The sequence below is a fragment of the Chrysochloris asiatica genome, unplaced genomic scaffold (assembly GCF_000296735.1).
Source record: "Chrysochloris asiatica unplaced genomic scaffold, ChrAsi1.0 scaffold00026, whole genome shotgun sequence".
Taxonomy (NCBI): Eukaryota; Metazoa; Chordata; class Mammalia; order Afrosoricida; family Chrysochloridae; genus Chrysochloris; species Chrysochloris asiatica.
Genome location: NW_006408544.1, coordinates 24,040,866 through 24,062,707, shown reverse-complemented (window position 1 = coordinate 24,062,707; position 21,842 = coordinate 24,040,866). Strand labels below are relative to the sequence as shown.

The following is a 21,842-nucleotide window of genomic DNA, read 5'->3' as shown; positions in this document are numbered from 1 at the left end:
CTTCTCTTGATGCATTCTGCATCATTCAATAATTTGCCCAGAGAATCTTTCAATAACAAAAGTCGAGGCTTGAATTTTTTCTTCAGTTCCCCCAGCTTGAGAAATGCTGAGCTGAGCGTGTTCTTCCTTTTTGGTTTTCTGATTCCATATCTTCACACATGTTATTATAATATTTGGCTTTATCTTCTCGAGCTGATCTTTGAAATTTTCTGTTCAACTCTTGTACCTCCTTTATTTCTTTCATTTGCTTTAGCATCTCTACACTCGACATCCACTTTGACCTTTTCGTTTTTTCTTGTGTTCTTAATGACTTTTTTATTTCTACCTGTATGATGTTCTGGATGTCATCCCCCAACTCTTTGGGTCTTCGGTCTTTAGTATTTAATGTATCATCTGTTCTTCAGATGATCTCTAAATTCAGGTGGGATATATTCAAGGTCATATTTTGGCTTTCATAGATTTGTTTTCATTTTCTTCAGTTTCAGTTTGAATTTGCATAGGAGTAATTGATGATCTGCTCCACAATCTGCCCCTTGCCTTGTTTTGACTGATGATATGGAGCTTTTCCATCTTCTCCTTCCACAGATGTAGTCAATTTGATTTCTATGTGTTCCATCTGGTGAGGTCCATGTATATAGCTATCTCTTATGCTGTCTAAAGAAGGCATTTGAAATGAACAAATCATTGGTTTTGCAGAATTCTATCATGCGTTCTCCAGCATCATTTCTATCACCAAAGCCATATTTTCCAACTACTGGTCCTTTCTCTTTGCTCCCAACCTTTGCATTCCAATCACCAGTAATGAGCAATACATCTTGATTGCATGCTTGACTGATTTCAGATTGAAGAAGTTGATAGAATTCTTCTATTTCATCCTCACTGTCTTTAGTGGTTGGTGCATATGAATAGCAGAGAAACACTGTCAGACAAAGTTGGTAGAATTCTTCAATTTCATAATCACTGGTTTTACTGGCTGGTGTGTATATTTGAATAAATATTTGAATAATAGTGATATTAACTGGTCTACCTTGTATGTGTATGAATATTATCCTATCACACACAACGCTGTACTTTCCAGACAGATCTGAAGTGTTCCTTTTGAAGATGAATGCAATGCCATGCTTCTTCAGTTTATCATTCCCAGCATAGTAAAACATATGATTGTCAGATTCAAAGTGGTCAATGCCAGTTCATTTAAAGTTACAAATGCCAAGCAATCGATATTTATACATTCCATTTCAATTCTGATAACTTCCAATTTTCCTATATGCATAATTCATACATTCTATGTTCTGATTATTAGTGGATATTTACATCTATATCTCATTTTGAGTTGTGTCCCATCAGTTAAGTCTGAAAACCTTTACACCGTTTGCATCATCATAGTCAACTGTGTCTTAAGGCGGCAGCTCAACCCCAGTCATAAGTTGAGTTTCTTCCAACCTGAGGGGCTCATCTTCTGGCACTATAGCTGAAAGTATTCCATTGCTATTCATAAGATTTTCAGTGGGTAAACATTCAGAAGTTTCCTGCCTCTCCTTCTTGCTAGTCTGTCTTAGTCTGGAAGCTCAGCTGAAACCCGTGCACCATGGGTGGCCCTGTCGATATTTAAAATACCGGTGGCATAGCTTCCAGCATCACAGCAACAAGCAAGCCACCATAGTAAGCCAAACTGACAGGCAAGTAGTGTTTTATAGATTAAAAACAAAGTATAGGTAACTATTTTAAATGAGCAATGATAAACTTTTGTACCTTTCCATCTCTGTTTCTATAATCTCTCATGTCCTAATCCTTTCCCCAAACCCCCTACACTATGGCATCCGTTCATGGCATGACTACCTTAGAAAAGTGTCCAAAGCATAAAAATTACATTGAATCTCTTCTTGCTCCCTGAAAAATATTCATATTCTGTTATCAAGTTCTTAGGACAGATGTTACCCTGAGATGCATAGTTTTGAATCATAGAGCTCCAAAACTGCACGCACACTTCATGTACATGTTTGTGTGCATTCATCAGGAAAAGTGTATATATAACGTCATCAACAAAGGAGTTAGTGATACCCACTACAAAAAGAAATCAAACAGTTAAATACCATTTTTTTCTGAATATTGAAATAATTTATTTTGACTATAGTCCACTAAAGGAGCTCTGCTCGTAGTGGTTACAAATTGGGCTGCTAACCTCAAGGTCAGCAGTTTGAAACTACCAGTTGCTCCGCAGGAGAAAGATGAGGTTTTCTGCTCCTGTAAAGATTTGCAGCCTCGGAAACCCTGTACAGGATCGCTATGAGTGGGAACTGACTCCATAGTACTTGACAACAACAACAACAACAACATAGTCCAGTAACTTTTCCAGAAATATCTACGTTTTCAAAGTGTGTTTAAATGTAAAGAAGCACTTGTGGTACAAGCAGTTTGCAATCCACTGCTAACACAGAGCCTGACGCTCAGTCCAAATCCGCCTAGTAACAATACGAAAGAAAAGCCTGGCAACTTACTTCTGTTAAGACACTGTCAGTCTCAAAAACTCTCTGGAGCAGTTCTACTCTGTAACACATGGAATCGTGATGAGTATGAATAGATTCAACAGCAATAATTCTGGGTATTTTGGTCTTGTTTTATTGTTGTTGTTGTTAAGTGCCATCAAGTCAGTTCCGACCCATAGTGAGGAGCAGCTGGTGAGCTTGAACATCCGGCCTTGCTGTTCAAACTGATCTTGCGGTCCAGTGCATTAACCTCCTTGTTTTATTTTAGACTGCCCAAATAATACCTTTGCATGGTACAAGATTCACAATATAGTAACTGCAGGTTTTTAATTCTATAAAGGTTGTTATTAACACAAAGTACACATATTGACACTCTTGGAGACACGTACCAAAATCAGCTATCTTGGCATTCATATGTGCATCCAAGAGTACATTCTCTGGTTTCAGGTCTCGATGAACAACCATATGCCTATGACAGTAATCCACAGCAGATAGAATCTGTTGAAAGAGCCGCCTCGCTTCCATCTCTTCAACCTATCAAGTATAGAAAAACCAGCATTGAGAGTATATATGCTATTTATATAGCAACAGCTTTAGTTTCATAATCAGCCTAGATATAATGAAGTAACCTTATTATAATTGCACTGGAATTCTCAACAAAACAAAGACAGCAAAAACTTGTACTAAAGCTGAACACGTCAATTGTCAGGTTTTTCTTTGCTTCTGGGGAGTAGTGACGCTTTAGGAGCAGCACTGGACTGCAAACCACAAGGTGAGCAGTTCAAATCCACCAGCTACTCCTCAGAAACCCTATATGGGGTCTCTATGAGTCAGACCGGACTTGATGGCACTTGACAACAACAATACTTACTAAATGTACAAAGAAGAACAAACAACTCTATCTTGGTAGAAGTACAGCCAGAATGCTCCTTAGAAGCTAGGATGGTGAACCTATATCTTGCATACTTTAGACATGTGATCAGGAGGGACCAGTTCCTGGAGAAGGGCATCATGCTTGGCAAAGTGGAAGGTCAGTGACAAAGCGGAAGGCCACCAATGAGATGACTGGTACAGTGACAGCAACAATGGGCTCAAGCATAACAAAATCTGTGAGGATGACGCAGGACCAGGCAGGGTTTTGTTCTGTTGTACATATGGTCGCTATGAGTAGGGACTGACTCGATGGCACCTAACAACAACAAATTTACACACTGTTTAATCAGTAGTAAAACATAATCTGAAACAATTTATTTGCAACTGGTAAGAAAAGGAAATAACTGAAGTTTCAATATCATAATATGAAACAGATTCTTCATTTTAAAAACCATATTCATCATGCTGGCAATTTAGCATTTCCTAAAAGCACTCATTTGAAAAGTAGGGTTTTTATTATTATTACTGTGAATTGGGAGAAGGTTTACAGAGAAAATTTGTCTAATATTCTGTATATTTAATAGAGCATCATTAAGAAGCAACTCCCCTGTTGAAAATAAATTTGTGATTTGCTTTTTCCCAATACTTTTCTTTTTTTAAAGTTTAGGAGATTAATGTACTAGATAATACGCTACTTACCCGTCCATGTTTACAAATGTAGTCAAATAATTCTCCACCAGATACATATTCCATTACCATAAAGAAGTCCGTTGGTGTGCTGATCACCTGGTATCTTTTTTAGTAAATGAAAAAGTTAATAAAGAATGTCAACTTTAGCCAAAATCATGCTCATATATATCTGCTCTTGCTACAATTTTATATTGCTACAATATTCTAAGATGTAATATTTCACTATTTTATATTTTTACAATATTTTGAGATGGCAAAAAAAAACCATATAGTGTTATCAAAATAATCAGAATTAAACACATGGAGTGCTACAAAATTTATCTACATCCTGAGAACCTTGAGCTTTCTTCTTCAGATCCTCCCTTTCATATTCACACAAACTCTGGAATCCTTTATTCTCAACAACTAGACTAGGCATTTACTAGTCCTGATGTGGTGCTGTAGGATAAGCACTAGACTGCTAACCACAAATGTGGTGGTTCAAACCCACTAGCCACTCCTCGGAAAGCCTATACAGGGTCGCTATGAGTCAGAACCGGCTCAACAGAACTTAACAATATTCCACTTAGTCAACAAATCTGTTTAGGGTCTAAAGAGGTGAGCTATCATATATTTAAATAAAAATTAAAATATCCTTGGACATGTCAAACAGATACACAGGTTCAACAATCGCAAAATTCAAAGAGTGGATCCTTTCTTCAACAAATGAGACCCAGGGAGAAGTAGCTACAGATAAAAAGTAAGAGATATACTGGCCAGTTATTATGTATAGCTGATTTGATTTTGATTCAAACGAACCAACTTTCAAAACCATTTATGAAATAATCAAGAGAGTTTTAATATAACTAGATGGGTAATAATATTAATTTCTAAGTACGATAAGGTATTCTGCTCATGTTATTTTAAAATAAAAAAATCATTTTCTTCTGGAGTGAGTACTGAAGAATTTACAAACTGAAAACAAAATGTTTTGGATTTGCTTCAAGACATTCAGGTGGCAGTAATTTGTTTGAAAGTAATCAGGTGGGAGAAGGGAAAAGCAGCAAAGATAAAAGAGTAAGTTAACAACTGTTGAAGCCAAATGACAGATAATTGGACACCATCAGTTTGGAATAATTAAGAAATATTCCATAATATTTAAATATCTATTTATATGATTATATCTATATGTGCACACACACATATATGGATATTTTCTTCTTAACTCAAAACAAGTAAATAGTAAAGAATTTTCGTTTTATTTGGCAAAATAAAGTTTCTCCTAAAATTTGACAAACCTCCCCAAATAAAACAATTTTACCAAATCATGTTTTGACTTTTAAAACAAGTTAAATATAATTTTAATGTTTTAACTGAAGATCACAGTTAACATATAAATGAACGAGTGTTCTACTTTTCAAAATGGATTAATTTGTTTATAAAGAATTATGTGGCACTGTGGGTTAATGCACTGGACTAAGTCGGTTAGAACCACACGGTTGGTGGTTCAAGTTCACCAACCAGCCACTCCTAGGAAACCCTATTCAGGGTCGCTATAGGTCGGAGCCAACTGGATGGCATTTAACAACTACAACATATAGTGTAGATGATTAAAAGCAATAGTTAGCTTGTACTGAGTTACTATTTGGGGTAACTAAGTATAGCTGTTGGAATCCTAATAAGGTACTACAGGATAAGCACTAGACTGCTAACCACAAGGTCAGTGGTTCAAACCCACCAACCACTCCTCGGAAATGCTATACGGGGTCACTATGAGTCAGAACTGACTCGACAGCACTTAACAACAACAAGTGTATAGGTTTGGAGCTCTGGTGCTGCTGCAGGATAAGTACTAGACTGCTAAGCACAAGACTGGTGGTTCAAACCCACCATCTACTCCACAGCAGGCTGACTCTTCTCTCATAAAGACTTAAAGTCTCAGATACACTATACTGGGTCACAATGAGTCAGAAACGACTTGGTGGCTGTAGGAAGTATAGCTGTGTAGTTTCTACATGAGTTAAGACACTCAGTGGAAGGCACAAGGGACAGCTGAAAACTGGTCCAGACTTCACCTTCCATGTTGTGTCAGAAGCAAGAGATCCTTTTGGTAGCTTGCCCACCCAGATGGGAGATCTTTTATTCATGTACACAAAGGCAAGTAGGTATTAGCTGGTGGTCCTAGTCACTATTTTCCTTTAAAGAGGGGGAAATGGTCAGGAAACTAATAATAAAACTCCATTTTAAATTTTAAAAGGATATAGCATATCTAAATTAAACACGTGAAATATGTAAAATATTAAAAGCTACAATAGTGAAAATGAAAGATTACAGATTTTTCAAAAGAGCAGTCTTTGGAATGAATAAAACATGACAAGGTATCCCAGTTAATATAAAAAAATTAATATACCTAAGGGATAAAGCAGAGTACTTCAAATCAACTGTGCAAAGGGAATTTTACCTTAACACTCTAGCCCAAATGGTAGATACAATGAAAGCACACAAGATGAAAGCCAACTTAATAGGAACAAATAAACTAAACAGTGTAGGCATGAGCATTCATTGAATCACCAAACTGTAGGCTTATCTGATATATTTACAGACATCTCCATCTCTTTTCTCCTCTGCACATTTCTGACGACATTCTAATCAATAAATTTATCACTGATTCTCCAGTGTATATCATAGGTCTTCAATCCACATTGTTGGATCACACTACAGGGAAACTCGACAGGACTGCCTTGGGTTTTTCCCAGGTCATGCAGGCTTTCTGTCTTTTATAATTTCTCTATTGCTAATTTTGTAGCAAATACTTGTGTTTCCCTTGTCTGGCAGGGCCCAGCTTTCTCAGGTTGTACTTTTTTCCTTCATGAAACCAGTCAACTCCACGGAGCCACTGTGCTCACTGAAGGAAGGCATTCTGAGTCCTTACTGTGCAGCCCACCTCACAAGCTGCTTCATTAATCTTCATAATAACTTTATCAGATAGTATTTTCAGTGTGACAGTTGAGGAAACTAAACATTTAAAAGCTAAACAACACAAACCAATTGAGAACCTACTTATACTAGCTGAGATCAATCACTGTCCTTCCACGTGTGGAACGAACTTACAGTCTAGCCAGAAGACAGGCATTCATTCTGCTAGTAGTTTTTAAAAAACACAAATCTGATCTTGAGTAGTCTCCTAATTAAAAACACTCAGAGGCTTCCCATTGTTCTTTGGTCCTGAATAAATTAGGACCAGCCCTGCCTGTCTCTCAAGTTTCAGCTGTTTTTTGATTCCCAACACTTCAATCACACACTGTTTTAGCTATTTGATCACGCTGAGCTTCCTCTTGCCCCAGCACCTTTGTATAAGCTGTTTCCTCTAACATGAACCATGACCCTGACATCTCACCCTTTTGCTAGTCATCCTTTGTTGTTGTTTTTGCAAAGAGCCGTCAAGTCGGTTAAGACTCATAGTGACTCTGTATAGTTTTTTGAGGCTAATTTTTCCCGGATGGAGTGACCAGTGGACTTGAACTGTCCTCCTTATGGTTAGCAGTCCAACGCTTATCCTACAGAGCCACTGCACTACCATGTCATCCTTGTGGGCTCAAGAAGTATTATTTTCCACTGTTTGAGCACAGGGCAGGTTTCTTTTGCTCTAACATAAGCAACCCATTTATATTCAAAGCTCTTGCATCACTTTGTAATTATATCATTATTATGATTATTGGGTTAATGGATTGTAAATGCTAAAACTGTAATTTAAATTTTAAAAGATATATCATATCTAAATTAAACACTTGAAATGGGTAAGATATATAATAGCAAAGTGCCGGTAATAAAGTAGGTATTTAAATAAATACCTGCTAAATGAATGAGCACTTCGAAAATAATGTGGACTGTATGCGGCCATGTCAGAATAACCCCAAACTGGAAAATGACAGTAGAACTTCAACCAATAAATTCCCAATAACCAAAAAGAGGTGAGGAGAAGGGGAAACAGATTTTTAGAAGAAAGACGTTCTAAAAACTTAACTTCAGATTAAGGATTTAATGAAAAGGGTAAATTCCAGAATTATGTTCTAAGCTTGGCCAGAGTAAGTCAAACCTCTCATGCCCTCTAAAATAATACTTAGTTATAATGAAGCATTAGAAGAAATCCAATCAAGAATCACTCATATGCCATCGTTATTTTCTTAATACTGTTAAGAAAAAGGAAAGATTGTGTACCAGACTGAAAACTACAGGGTCCATGGTTTGAATCCACCAACTGTTTCCCTGGGGGAAAGATGAGGTGTTCTGCTCTTGCAACGATTTTCAGCCTTAGAAATCCTACACATGGTCACTATGAGTAAGAACTGACTTGACAGCACACAACACACACCCCACCACTGTGCTTTAGAAACATTGTAACTCATAGTTACCCTGAACAAGGTTTCTTAGGAGTAGCTAGTGGATGTGAGCAGTCCAGTACTTATCCTTCAGTGGCATACCAGGGCTGTGTGTATGCATACACATTCTTCATATTCATGTGTGTATTTTAGTTTAAATTGTTCTTAATATTATAAGTATTTTAGTATTCTATATCCTGGAGTCCTGGTGTGGCACTGTAGGATAAGCACTAGATTGCATGGTTAGTCTGAACCATAAGGTCAGCAGTTCAAACCTACTAGCCACTCCGCCTCAGAAACCCTATTATACAGGGTTGCTGTGAGTTGAAACTGACTCGACGACACTTAACAATAACAACATATGTAATCTTTTGGCATTGATTTTATGGATATTTAATCATATTGTTCTGTTTTCCTATACTTATTCAATTTGGCCATTGTATAATATTCTATACAAGATATCTGTGAGTCAGAACCAACTAGACCAACGGACAGCACTAACAACTAAAAAGAAAGATTGTAATTAGATTTCTGCTACTATAAATAGTGCTGCTGGGAACCTTCTTATATGTGGGCCAAGATTTTCTCTCTGGTATGTATCTATGGATGAAACTGCTGGCTCATACTATATGTGAATGTTCGATTTTGGGAGATAATGTTTTATGCAGTCTTAGACTGTCTTCCAAAAATTTTTTAGCAACCTATATGAGAGCAGCTGTTAATTCTACTAAGTACCACTGAGTCACTTCTGACTCACAGCAACCCTGTATAAGATTTCCAAGGAGCAGCTGGTGGGTTTAAACAGCCAACCTTGCAGTTCGCTGTCCAGTGGATTTACTTATTCTCCGCATTTGAAAACACTGTACACATGTTTTCCTTATGAAATGCTTATGTTTTGTGTCCAATTTTATTAAGTTATGATGCTTTTATTACTTAAGTTTGGACAAACAGAATAAATCAAAACTTATTGTAATATTCTAGAATTTAAGATAATTAACTTATCTTTTTAATTTTATAAAAGTATATATTTTTAGTGTGTTTAACATTTCCTCTGTATGTAGCTCTGTTTGTACCTCTCAAGGACAATATTTTTTTAATGTGTTTCTGTATATGTATATCTGCAAAAATATACATACACATACATGCAGTATCATTATTATGCATAAATAGTATTATCAAACACCCATTCAGAGGATTTCTTAGTTACCTTACAATTGTTTGTTGCTTGTTTTTTATATTTTTATTGGATAAGGATCCAAATTCAATTCATGCATTGCAATTGGTTGGTGTGCCCCTCTTATGTCTTTTAATCTATAGACTGCCCCTCCATTTCTGTTGCCTGTTTTTCTTACATTCTTTTGCTGAAATGTATTTGGATACTTAATAAGCATCTGTTTCATAAGACCAAAACGAAATTCTTGACAACCCCAATACTCCACATGTATTAACTTCTACAATCTTTCACATGTCATTAATGAAACTCCATCCTTTTACTTGTCCAAGCCAGAACCTTGAGTCATCCTTGGCTTTACTCACATCTTGCATCTAATCCATCAGTTAGTGCAGTTGATTCTACCTTGAAAGAATATAAAGGCTGATTACTTTTCAATACCTCCACACTATACTCTTTCCTAAGCCAGCATCATCTTTTACCCAGGCAAATGACTTCTAGCTGGTTTCCCCTTCAACTTTTGCCCAGCTACATCCTATTCTCAATACTGGAGACAAAATGATACTGTTTGAATATGTCAGATCACATCACACCTCTGACTTTCCAATGGCTTCCCATTCCACTCAGAGTAAAAGCCAACGTCCTTACAATGGTCTATAACACCCTAAACTATCTGGCTCCTTTTTATGTCTCTGATCTCATCTCTTACTCCATAAACCTAGATTACTTTGCTCCTTGAGTTCTGCTCTGCAGAAATTTCCACCTCAGAGCTTTTATATTTGCTGTTCCCTCTGCCTGAAACACTTCTCTCCCAGATATCTGCCTGGCATATTCCTCTTCATCTCTTTTACTAATATGTTATCTATTTCACTAATATATTGTTATTGTCTATTTCATCACCACCCCTTTATACACACATATAAACAAACACAAGTTCCCTAACGGCAGGGATTTTGTTGTATTTTTGCTCAGTGTCTATTATGGTACTATCTGTTGAAGAATGAGTAAATAACCAATATTTCTAGCTGTACTTCCCCCTCCATTGTCCTACAGATACTCTGTGCACCAACCAGTCAAATTAGACAGTTCTCAATACACCTTGTTCTTTATACTTTCATTCTTCAGTTAAGAAACATCCAATAAAAATTTGGATATATATGCTCAGAATGCAGAACAAATATCTAGAAGAAAAATCAAGATTTGTAAATCTTTAGCACAGAGATTGCAAATGATGCCACTGTAGTAGAGGGGAATCACATAAAGAGGGCTCACTAAGAAGGGTGAGCTAGCACAGAACACTGAACTATCTCAATAGCCACCACTCAGGCAGATGAAGAGTAGCCCATGAGAGAAAGGCTTGTTGTTTGTTGTTGTTGTTGTCAAGTGTTGTCAAGCTGATTACTACACAACACTTAACAGCAGCAACACCCTGGATTATCTGGGTGGTCTTCATATTATTACCCCCAAACCCCCTGTCAGCTGAGTCAATTGAGACTCATAACAATCCTAGTATCAGGTTTTTGAGACTGTAATCTTTATGGTAGCAAACAGTCTCATTTTCTCCCAAGGGGTGGCTGGTGGATTTGAATTGCCAACCTTGCATTTAGTAGTCCAGTGCTTACCCCTGTAGTGCCAGCAGGGCTCCATAAAGGGTCTTTAAAAGTAGAAGAGGAAGGGGGGTGCACGAACCAAGTAATGAGTGTGGTTTCTAATGCCACTCCTTTGCACATTTTATTATGATAACATACTTTCTCTTCAAGCTGCCCTTTGAAATGTCTGTTCAGCTCTTTTACTTCTTCATTTCTTCTAGTTGGTTTAGCTTCTCTACACTACCCAAGAGCAAATTTCAGATTCTTTTCTGATGTCTATTTTGATCTTTCCCTTCTTTCCTGTCTTTTAAATAACTTTTTGCTTTCTTCCTGTATAATATTCTTTGTCATCCCACAACTCTTCTGGTCTTTGGTCATTTGTGTCTAATGCATCAAATCTGTTCTTGAAATGGTCTCTAAATTCAGGTGCGATATATTTGGTATTTGTTATTAACTGGTCTTCCCTGTATTTGTATGGATTTTATACTATCACACACAGCACTATACTTCAAGGTGGGCCTTGAAATGCGAAATGCTCTTTTTGACAATGATGCAATGCCATTCTACTTCAATTTGTCATTCCTACCATAGTAAATCCTACCCAATTCAAAATGGCCAATAGCTGTCTATTTCAGCTCACTAATGCCTACGGTGTCAATCTTTATGTGTTCCATTTCATTACTGACAACTTTGAATTTTCCTATATTTATAGTTTATACATTCTTCATTCCAACTAATGGATGTTTGCTGCTATTTCTTCCCATTTTGAGCTGTGCCCTATCAGCAAAGGAAGGCCCCAAAAGCTTTATTCCGTACACATCCTTACAGTCAACTCTTCAAGGAGGCAGCTCTTCCCAAATTTTAAGTACCTCCCAACCTTAGGGGCTTATCTTCTAGCACTATTATCAGACAATGTTCCATTGTTATACGTAAGCTTTTCAGTAGCTAACCATTTAGAGTGGCCCACCTCTCCTTTTACCTAGTCTGTCTTAGTCTAATAGTTTTGCTGAAACCTGTCCACCATGGGTGACACCTGCTGCTATTTAAAATACCAGTGGCATAGCTTCCAGTTTCACAGCAACACATAAGCCAACACAGTATGACAAACTGAAAGATAAGTGGTAGATATCTTTGGAAGCTCATTATTCTGCTTACCACCGATACTATGTTAGCCTAGTCATCTTGTAAATCATGTAACTCAACAGGATTATCAAGTGGCAACACATTAACACTGGCATTCAAAGACTGCTCGCTGACAAAGCTAAGGCTAAGCATATAACAAACTAGCAAGTCTCAGAGATATTAATTCCAATTTTTACAATATGAACAGCTTTTCTCTGTAACAATATTATTTGAATGAAAACAAATATATGATTAGACCTCCTTCAACTATTAAATCACTAACAAATTTGCCAATAGCAAAACAGCATTATTTGTCACATTATACTACTGACACTACTTGGAATTTCATTGATCTCAGTATTATTTGTATTTAAATTATATATTTGGCTTCATAACTGTATCAAAGCTGTAAGAATATGCGGTTTACATCTAAGTATTTGTTTCCACATTCTTATGTAACAGTATATTGAAAATAAATCAAAACCAAAGATTCATAAATGTTAAATGGGTTTATGTAAACACTGTCCGAAGAAAGTAGTACTAAGTTAAGATGACGGCGTGGCATTTGGAGGGTCAGATCTGAACTCAAATAACACCTTTATAACTGACTAGCTGTACCACCTTGGATAAACTGCTGCTCCTCCTTGGATGTGCAGTTTCCTAGCCTATAAAATGAGGATGATAATACTTAACTTGATCATAAGAAAAAAGCAAAATCACATATGTAAAACATTTAAATTCCTGGCCACTATCAGACATGCAATAAGTAATGTTAATACTTGTTGTATATAACTTCATCTAGGTTTTAAGAAGACAACCTTCAGTGTCTATCACACTACATTAATAAGTATTACGCTGTAACTTCAAATGATAGAAAGGGATATTGTCACATACATAATATATAGATTTTCTATGGGTTTAGTCTGTTTTTAAGTGTCTTATTTATTTCAAATTTAATTATTTAGTTTATTTAATGATCTTTAAATACTTGTATCTGTATGTTTTAAGTTTATCACTTATTTTTAAAATCATTTGGTTTTATATAAGCTTTACTATTAGTAATCACAGTTACACTTGCAAATTCTACACATACTATGGTAGATAATAAGTAACAATTATTTTTTAGCTTTTCTAACAATTAAATATCCAAATGTTAATGAAAAGAAACTAGAAAACATTACATTAATCAAAGACTAACAAAATCTTGGATGCCCTGTTAAAGGAAAACAAGAGGTACTAGTCAACTTCCAAGACTGCATTCATCACATGAGTGTTGGGTGTGGTGCCCATGTGTTATAAAGTCAGTTCTGACTCATAGCAACTCTGTATACGGTTTCCAAGGCTGTACATTTTTATGGGAGCAGAGAGTCTCATCTTTCTTCCACAGAGCAGCTAGGAGATTCGAACTGCTGACCTTGTAACCCACTCCACTCCTTCATCACTTGAGTACACAAGCAATTTTTAAATAATGACTTTCATTCTAAAACAGGAGTACACAAACAAGGATTTGAATGATACACTTTCAAAAGGTTAATTAGAACTAATCAACTACAATTTTATAAGAAAATTTCATAACTATTTTTCTTCGGGACTATCATACAAAACTACTTACAGTTTGATAATATGAGGGTGACGAAAGAGTTTTAGATTCTGAATTTCTCGTTTTATTTTCCCAACAACATCTAAACTGCGAATCTTCTGTCTATTTAAGATTTTAACGGCTACTTTATGGCCTGTCAGTTGGTGTTCTCCAACTAAAGAGAAAAAAGAAAAAGCATTACTGTAGTCATAGCACTGCAATCATGTATTCCTCCTACTGTACCCCAAATTTCCTTACTCATTTATTCTGCTTTTATATCACGTATTGTGTAGAATTCAAGTTCTTTCTTTTCACTTCTGTCTCTTCTATTAGAGTGTGCATCACTTAGGTCAGATGCTTTATCTTAGTCATCTCTGAATCCTCAGAACCCCCCACAGAGCTTTCAGTAAATATCAGTGGAAAGGACTGCCGAATTCTATATTCTGCATAAAATGTAATACATTTTAAAACATCCTTCTGACAAAATAGAATTCACTGTTATGTTTTTCTCTCTCTTTGTCTTCTTCTACTTAATGCTAGTCACTGCATTATAGCAATATAAATGATTGCTGTAATAAAAACTCATAACTACTTTCATTATTATTTCATCAGAAAATCTATACATATCTCTTTTTTGTCTTTTCCATAAAACCTTCCCATTTTTTCAAACTCTCATAATATATGATAAAAACACATGCCATTTACCATTTTTTGGCTATTAAAAACAACTGTGTAGTGACAAATTACATAACCTGAGCTATTCACTTCTTGAATAAGACAGCATTCATCTGAATCTCCCACTAAGCATGTGGCACAGTGTTCTAGAACTAGCAGATGCAAAACAAATATGCTGCATTAAGTGAAACAATAATCCTTTCCCTTTCGTATGATACATTCATCATAGCCATACTACTAGTTAATCTTAACTAACGTGCAGATGAAAAATCCTTATTTAAGGAATGTCGTGGCTAATTATGTGTCAGCTTGGCAGACACCGGCCTGGTTGCTCTTCCGTAAGGCAATAGAATACAACCACTTCCATGAGGTGATCTGATGTAATCAGCTCATCACTTGAAAGGGTAGGGAGTATTCTTGGGAGTGTGACCTGCCTCCAGTGTATAAATAGATGTTCCAGCACAGTTCGTTCGCTCCTGTCTCTCTCTCAACACTTCACTCTTCTCATCACCTGACTCCCGGTTCTTGGGACATAAGCCTTTGTAGAAGTCTTCAGCCTGCCACCAGACCTTCCGATTTGGGGTTTGTTTGCCCCTAGAACCAAATGAGCCAGCTAAAGTCTTCAGGCTGCCATCTAATGCAGGCATTTGAGACCTGCCAACTGTACAAGTACATGAGCCAGTTCTTTAAAGTAAATCTCTCTATGTTAATATGTACGCTTTACTGATTTTGCTCCTGTAGAGAACCAGACTAAGACAGGAATCAAACAGTTAGCCCTTCTCCTATTTCAATCAATACCACCCTAAACATTCACCATTCTCCTAAAAACTGTTACCCAATTCTTAATTTCTTTCAACAAACTCGCCTTCTTCTTCATTGGAGAAAATAAAGTCATGAGGAGTACTTTTCCGTATCTTCTTACACATCTACTTAAAGACTTACCTCTTTCCTCATGCTCAACATGTCATAGTCTTTATCCTGTTCAAGGTCTGTCTAATCATTTTCCACACTTGGGCCCATCTACACTCTCCTTCTAGTTAAACTTTATTTTTCTCAATAGCTTCTTTCCTATGATTTATAAACACATTTAAGTCTCTCCCATCCTAAAAAAACAAAACTGTCTTTGTCTAGTTTCCAACATTTGCCTTATCAAAATTTCTCAAGAGTAGTCTATATTTAATGTCTTACAGATTTTAGACCAAGAATTCCTTCTACATATATTAAGACAAAATTTTCTAAGTAATTAAAATACTTGGACTCATCAAAATGTCACTCCTAATCACTTATTCAATCTAGGAATATTTACTGAGTACCTTTCACATTTAAAGAAATACTAGTGGCACAATGGGTTAAACACCGGACTGCACTGCACTGCAATGTAAAGAAAACAAAAATCCTTGTAATTGGACAATAACATTATGATAAACAGAAAAGAATGGAGTTGTCAGAGACTTCAGTTTGCTTAGATCCACAATCAACACTGACAGAATCAGTAGCCAAGAAATCAAAAACAGTACTTGGCAAATCTGCTGAGAAAGACCTTTTTAAAATTCTAAAGAGCAAAGATGTCCGTTTGAGGACTAACGTGGGTCTGACCTAAGTCATGGTATTTCAATCGCCTCATATGCATGCAAAAGTTGGCTAATGAATAAGGAAGACTGTATTAGAATGCAGGCATTTGAATTATGGTTTTAGAGAAGAATACTGAAAGTACCATGGACTGTCAGAAAAATAAATAAATCTATCTTGGAAATATACTACCAGAATGCTCTGTGTACAGAAATAAACACAGAGAGGCTAAGATTTTGCCCAGGGCCATTCAGCATCTCAGTGACAGGGCAGGAATTTAAACCAGGGCTTCATTCTGGTTCAGCCTTCTGCTGAGGATTTGCATTTCCATTCCACATATTGTTGCTGTTAAGTGGCCACTCAGTTGGTTTCCACTAGTTGTTGTTGTTGTTGTAAGTGCCTTGGTTGCCACTCTTTGTAAAGTGTCCTCAAGTCCATTCCTACCCATAGCAACCCTGTATAGGGTTTCCAAGGAGCAGCTGGTGAGCTTGAACCACCAACCTTGCTGTTCATACAGCTTAGGAGTCTGGTGCATTAACCCTCAGCGCCACACCAGGACTCCACAGGGACCCCCATATAGGGTTTCTGAGAGTGGCTGGTGAGTTTGAACCACCAACCTTCTAGCTCAAACCAACTTCATAGTCCAGCACTAATCCTACAGCACCACACCAGGACTCCACCCCAGACATACTGAATCACAAGCTATACTTAACAAGATCCCTATGTTAACCAGAGGGAGGAAGTCGGGCTACTGCTGTGGCAAGGAGATGACTGCAATCACTGAGATGAAACAAAGTGTATGAGGTGTTGAATGTAAAACTGATGATCTTGTCTGTTAACCTTCACTCCATTCACAATATGAATAAATAAATAAAACAAGCATGTAATGCTTAGCTTGGATTAAGCCTAATTCTCTTGTAGCTCTAAAGTTTTCTAATTATATCCCCAATGATCATTCCAACTTATCAAATGAACTATTTTAAAGCCACTCTAGCTTTCTGATTGAAGTCCTGGTATGGCACTGTGGATTACTGCACTAGACTGCAAAGTCAGTTTGAACCGCAAGGTTAGCAGTTCAAGTTTAACAGCTGCTCCTCAGAAACCCTATAAAGGGTCGCTATGAGTCAGAACAGAGTCAATGGCATTAAACAACAACAAGCCTTTTGATGATTTTAACTGCCTTTTTCTAGAGATACTTTCCAGTCCTTACAGTTTTCTTAATGCACAAAATGAAGGACATCATATAGCTACACTATGCAATTATAAATACATATTTTTTTGCAAAAATATAATACTTCAAATTTCCAATATTAATTTCAAGAGAAATCTAGTATTTTTAACAAAAACAAAAGTCTTCTAATTTTATAAGACAATTTTGAATATCTCTCTTCCTAAAATTACTCCACTGTGTTGTTAAGTGACATTGATTCTGACTCCTAGTGACTATGTATAGTGTTTCCGAGGAGCAGCTGGTGGGTTTGAACCACGGACCATGTGGTTTGCAGTCCAGTGCTTATCCTACAGTGACATAAGAGAAGTTCATTACTCCATATTAATTCATATAAAATGCTTCACTAGATTTTAATATATCATATAATTTATAATTTATTATATCAAATAACATGAACAAGAGATATCAATGATGATGTCATATGGATCTTGACTGAAAGCAAAGAATACCAGAAAGATGTTTACCTACGCGTTTATTTGTTTTTTTACTTTTTATTGTAAACTGGTGAAGGCTTACTGTGCAAATCAGTTTTCCATTCACCACTCTTGTACACACTTTCTTTCAATTCCTACAAAATGGAGTCCTGGTGTGGTGCTATGGGTTAATGTGCTGGACTGCAAAGTCAGTTTGAACAGCAAGATCAGCAGTTCAAGCTCGCCAGCTGCTCCTCAGAAATCCTATGCAGGGTCGCTATGGGTCGGAATTGACTCGATAGCACTTAACAACAACATCACCGATACCACTTAAACCTCTTTCCCTCTGTGTGTTTCCTCATTCCCTTACTTTCCTAACCCTTCTGAATTTTGTCTTTGGGTAAAGGCCTATTGATCTCAAATGGCTGATTATTTTAAGTTATGCATACCTCCCTAGTATTATCACTCCCCTTACAAACCTGTTGTCTAGTGTTTGGCTGAGAATTGAGCAGAGTGACTGAGTTCATCTCCAGACCTGAAGTGGGTCTAATAAGGGCCACAGTCTCAGGGGCTCTACCAGCTTCTATCTGACAGTATAAGCCCAGTCTTTTTAGTGATTTTGAGCTGTGTTCCATGTTTTCTCCCACTCTACCCAGAACCTTCTAATGTAATCAATTTCAGAGCAGTTGGTAGTGGGAGTTGGGTACCACTTAGTTCTGGTTTCAGGGTAGTGGAGACTGATGTTCATGTGGTCCCCTAGTCCACTGGGTAACTATTGCCATGGTTTAGTTTTGTTTTGTTTTCATCTTCTTCGCTCATCTTTCCTCCAGACAGAGAAAGAATTGTACCTTAAATGGAGGCACACTAGTTTTTAAGACCCCAGTAGCTGGTCACCAAAGTAGGATACAAAACATTATCTTTGATTGTTGTTATACCAACTGATGTTGGTGCCCCCAAAAACCCTGGACCTGAAACCTCAGGCCCTGGGACTCATTTCCTTAAGGTGTTTGGTTATGTTGAAGACGTTTTTATAACTTTTTCCCCTGTATGGATATACTTTCAGCAAAGGTGTGATAATTAAGGTTTTATAAATACATATAAACAAATACCATGTGCCTGTATGTTACTGACTATGCAAAGGCATTTGAAGTTGTAGATGACAACAAATTATGGATAATATTGTAAAGAATGGGAATTCCAGAACACGTAATTGTGCTCATACTAAACCTGTACATAGACCAAGAGGCAGTCATTCGAACAGGAAAAGGGGACACTGCCTGGTTTAAAATCAGGGAAGGTGCATGCCAGGGTTGTATCCTCTCACCCTATTTATTCAATCTGTATGCTGAGCAAATAATCAGAGAAAGTGAACTACAGGAAGAAGAATGAGGCAACAGGACTGGAGGAAGACTCATTAGCCATCTGCCACATGTAGGTGACACAAACTTGTTTGCTAAAAGCAAAGGAGACTTGAAACCCTTACTGATAAAGATCAAATACTGTAGTATGGACTAGATCTCAACATAAAGAAAACAGTAATTCTCACAAATGGACTTTACAATAAGCAACATCATGATAAATGGAGAAAAGATTGAAATTGCCAAGAATTTTATTTTACTTGGATCCATAATCAACACCCATGGAAGCAGCTGGCAGGAAATCAAATGATATATTGCACTGGCAATTCTACTGAAAAAGATCTCTTTAAAATATTAAGAAACAAATATGTCACCCTGAGGACTAAGGTGTACCTGTCACATGCCATGTGGTGCCTCATATGCACGTGAAAGCTGAACAATGAATAAGGAAAACCAAAGAAGACTGATGCATTTGAATTATGGTATTGGAGAAGAATAAGGGATATATCATGGACTGACAAGAACAAACAAATCTGTCTTAGACGAAATACATAGTCAGAATGTTCCTTAGACGTGAAGATAGTAAGGATTCCTCTCACATTCTTTGAGCTTATTATCAGGGGGAATAGTCCCTGGAGAAAGACATTATACTTGGTAAAGCAGGGGGATGACCCTCAATGAGATAGACTGGCACAGTGGCTACAATAGGGTTAAACATAACAATTGTGAGGATGACCAAGGATCAGGCAGTGTTTGTTGCAATAAGCTGGTTCTGACTCAACAGCACTGAACACAACAATAAGATTAACAACAAGAAAAAAATTGAAAAACAAATTAGAGAATATTTTAGGCCTGAATTATAACCCATTTATCTATATGGATCATACAAAGTAAAGAAGTGCAAAATATCCCTTTCTTGTAAAGGCTATATAAAAAGTTGAACCAAGTCTGAGAAAAACAGACTTCATTTGGCAAAAAGAACCTAAGTCTTTAATTTTATATACTTCACAAGACTCATAGAGCTACACATATTTCCTAAGCTTGTACAGGGTTCCCCCAAATACTACAAATCAGTCATACTCTCAAAACCCATTTTTTCCAATAAATTATATTTTTGGCACTGGAAAAATAATTTTTCTCTGTAAAATTATGGTATCAGTTATGTGACCAGGTAATTATGTTAGCCTCTATTAGTAACATCAAATCTTTGTATTACCATGTTACCAAACATAGCTGAAAGAAGTTTCTTAAAATCTTCAGGTCATAAAAGTGACTTCAAAAGTTCATGGAAAATGAAATTAAAAGAGAAGAGAAGTGAAGAATCTAGGTCTCATTTGTCCTTCTAAATTCAGCTTCCGTACCAGTTTTACAGAAACATTCTCTAATCACCATGATCACTACTCCTCTCCCTAACAGCACAAGACATCGCATTCTGCAATTACCTATTTTGTCTTTGTTGTTATGGATCACTCTCTTTAAATTCATCAGCTCCTTCAGAGAAAGCTGTGTTTCATTTATCTTTGCACCCTCAGTACTTAGCAATTGTTGTTGTTGTTAAATGTCATACCGCCAGTTCTCACCCATAGCAACCCTGTATAGGGTTTCCAAGGAGTGGCTGGTGAGTTTCAACCATTAACATTGCAGTTTAAGCTGACCTTGCAGTCTAGCACGCAAACCCGCAGCACCACACCAGGACGCCAGTACTTAGCACAGTGCCTGACATACAACTGAAGTTCAATAGCTGTTTACTTAATGTATGGATGAAATGCATGACTGACAGTAATATTTTGGTTTCTTGAACATAAGATGTTGGTTTCTTTCTGTACTAGTACCATTGTTGTTAAGCGCCATAGAGTCATCTCTGACTCAGCGAACCTGTATAGGGTTCCTGAGGAGCAACTGGTGGGTTTGAACCACTGATCTTGCAGTCAGGTGTCCAGTACTTGTCCTATAGTGCCACACCACACTGCTGCTTTAGGATTTGAGAGGGAAATACAAATTGGTTATGCTAATCATGCTCACATCTGAGGCAAGTAAAAATAGCTGTCAAAGAAGAGGCATTTTCTAAACATTCCAATTCATAATTTATGGTTCTGTGTGATAGTTAAGGTTTTGTGTCAACTTAACTGGGCCAGGATTCCTAGTGGTTTGGCAGTTGAGATGTAAGGTGATCCCACAGTGAGATCTAATGCTTAGATGTTACATTAGGAATAACCTTACATCTCAACTGCCAAACCCTGGGAATCCTGGCCCAGTTAACTCTATGATGATTGGCTATGAACAGTGTAGTTAATTCTATGATGACTGGCTATGAGGAGACAATCAATTGAAAGGATGTTTCCTTGTGGGTATAGCCTGCTTCCGATATAACAGACACTCAGGCAAAGCTTGTTTAATTTTCTGCTGGGTCCAAATCTTGCATCTAGCTCGTTCCCCAACTTCTGGTTCTTGGAACTTGAACCAGGTGCACACTTTATTATCCGCCAGACTTGCCTGCCTGTAGGACATGCCTGCTGATCTTGGTTCTTCTGAGTGGACTTGGGATTCTTCCAGTTCTACAACTGTGGGTCATTTCCTTGATACAAACTATATATATATAGTTGTTAAGTGTATATATATACATATAGAGAGAGTTGTTAAATACCGTGGAGTTGGTTCCAACTCATAGTGATCTTGCACAGGGTTTCCGAGGCAGTAAATCTTTACAGGAGCAGAATGCCTCATCTTT

General features: G+C 37.0%; 1 protein-coding gene across 1 annotated transcript in view; it reads right to left on the bottom strand.

The window, feature by feature from the left end:
- PRKAA2 (protein kinase, AMP-activated, alpha 2 catalytic subunit) overlaps nt 1-21,842 on the bottom strand; it is a 109,426-nt gene that overhangs the window by 27,860 nt on the left and 59,724 nt on the right. Inside the window, exons 2-4 of the mRNA XM_006839818.1 lie at nt 13,902-14,043; nt 4,059-4,152; nt 2,876-3,020 (exon numbers count right to left, since the gene is read on the bottom strand). Coding sequence (XP_006839881.1) covers nt 2,876-3,020; nt 4,059-4,152; nt 13,902-14,043 — 381 coding nt within the window. The remainder of the gene's footprint in view (nt 1-2,875; nt 3,021-4,058; nt 4,153-13,901; nt 14,044-21,842) is intronic.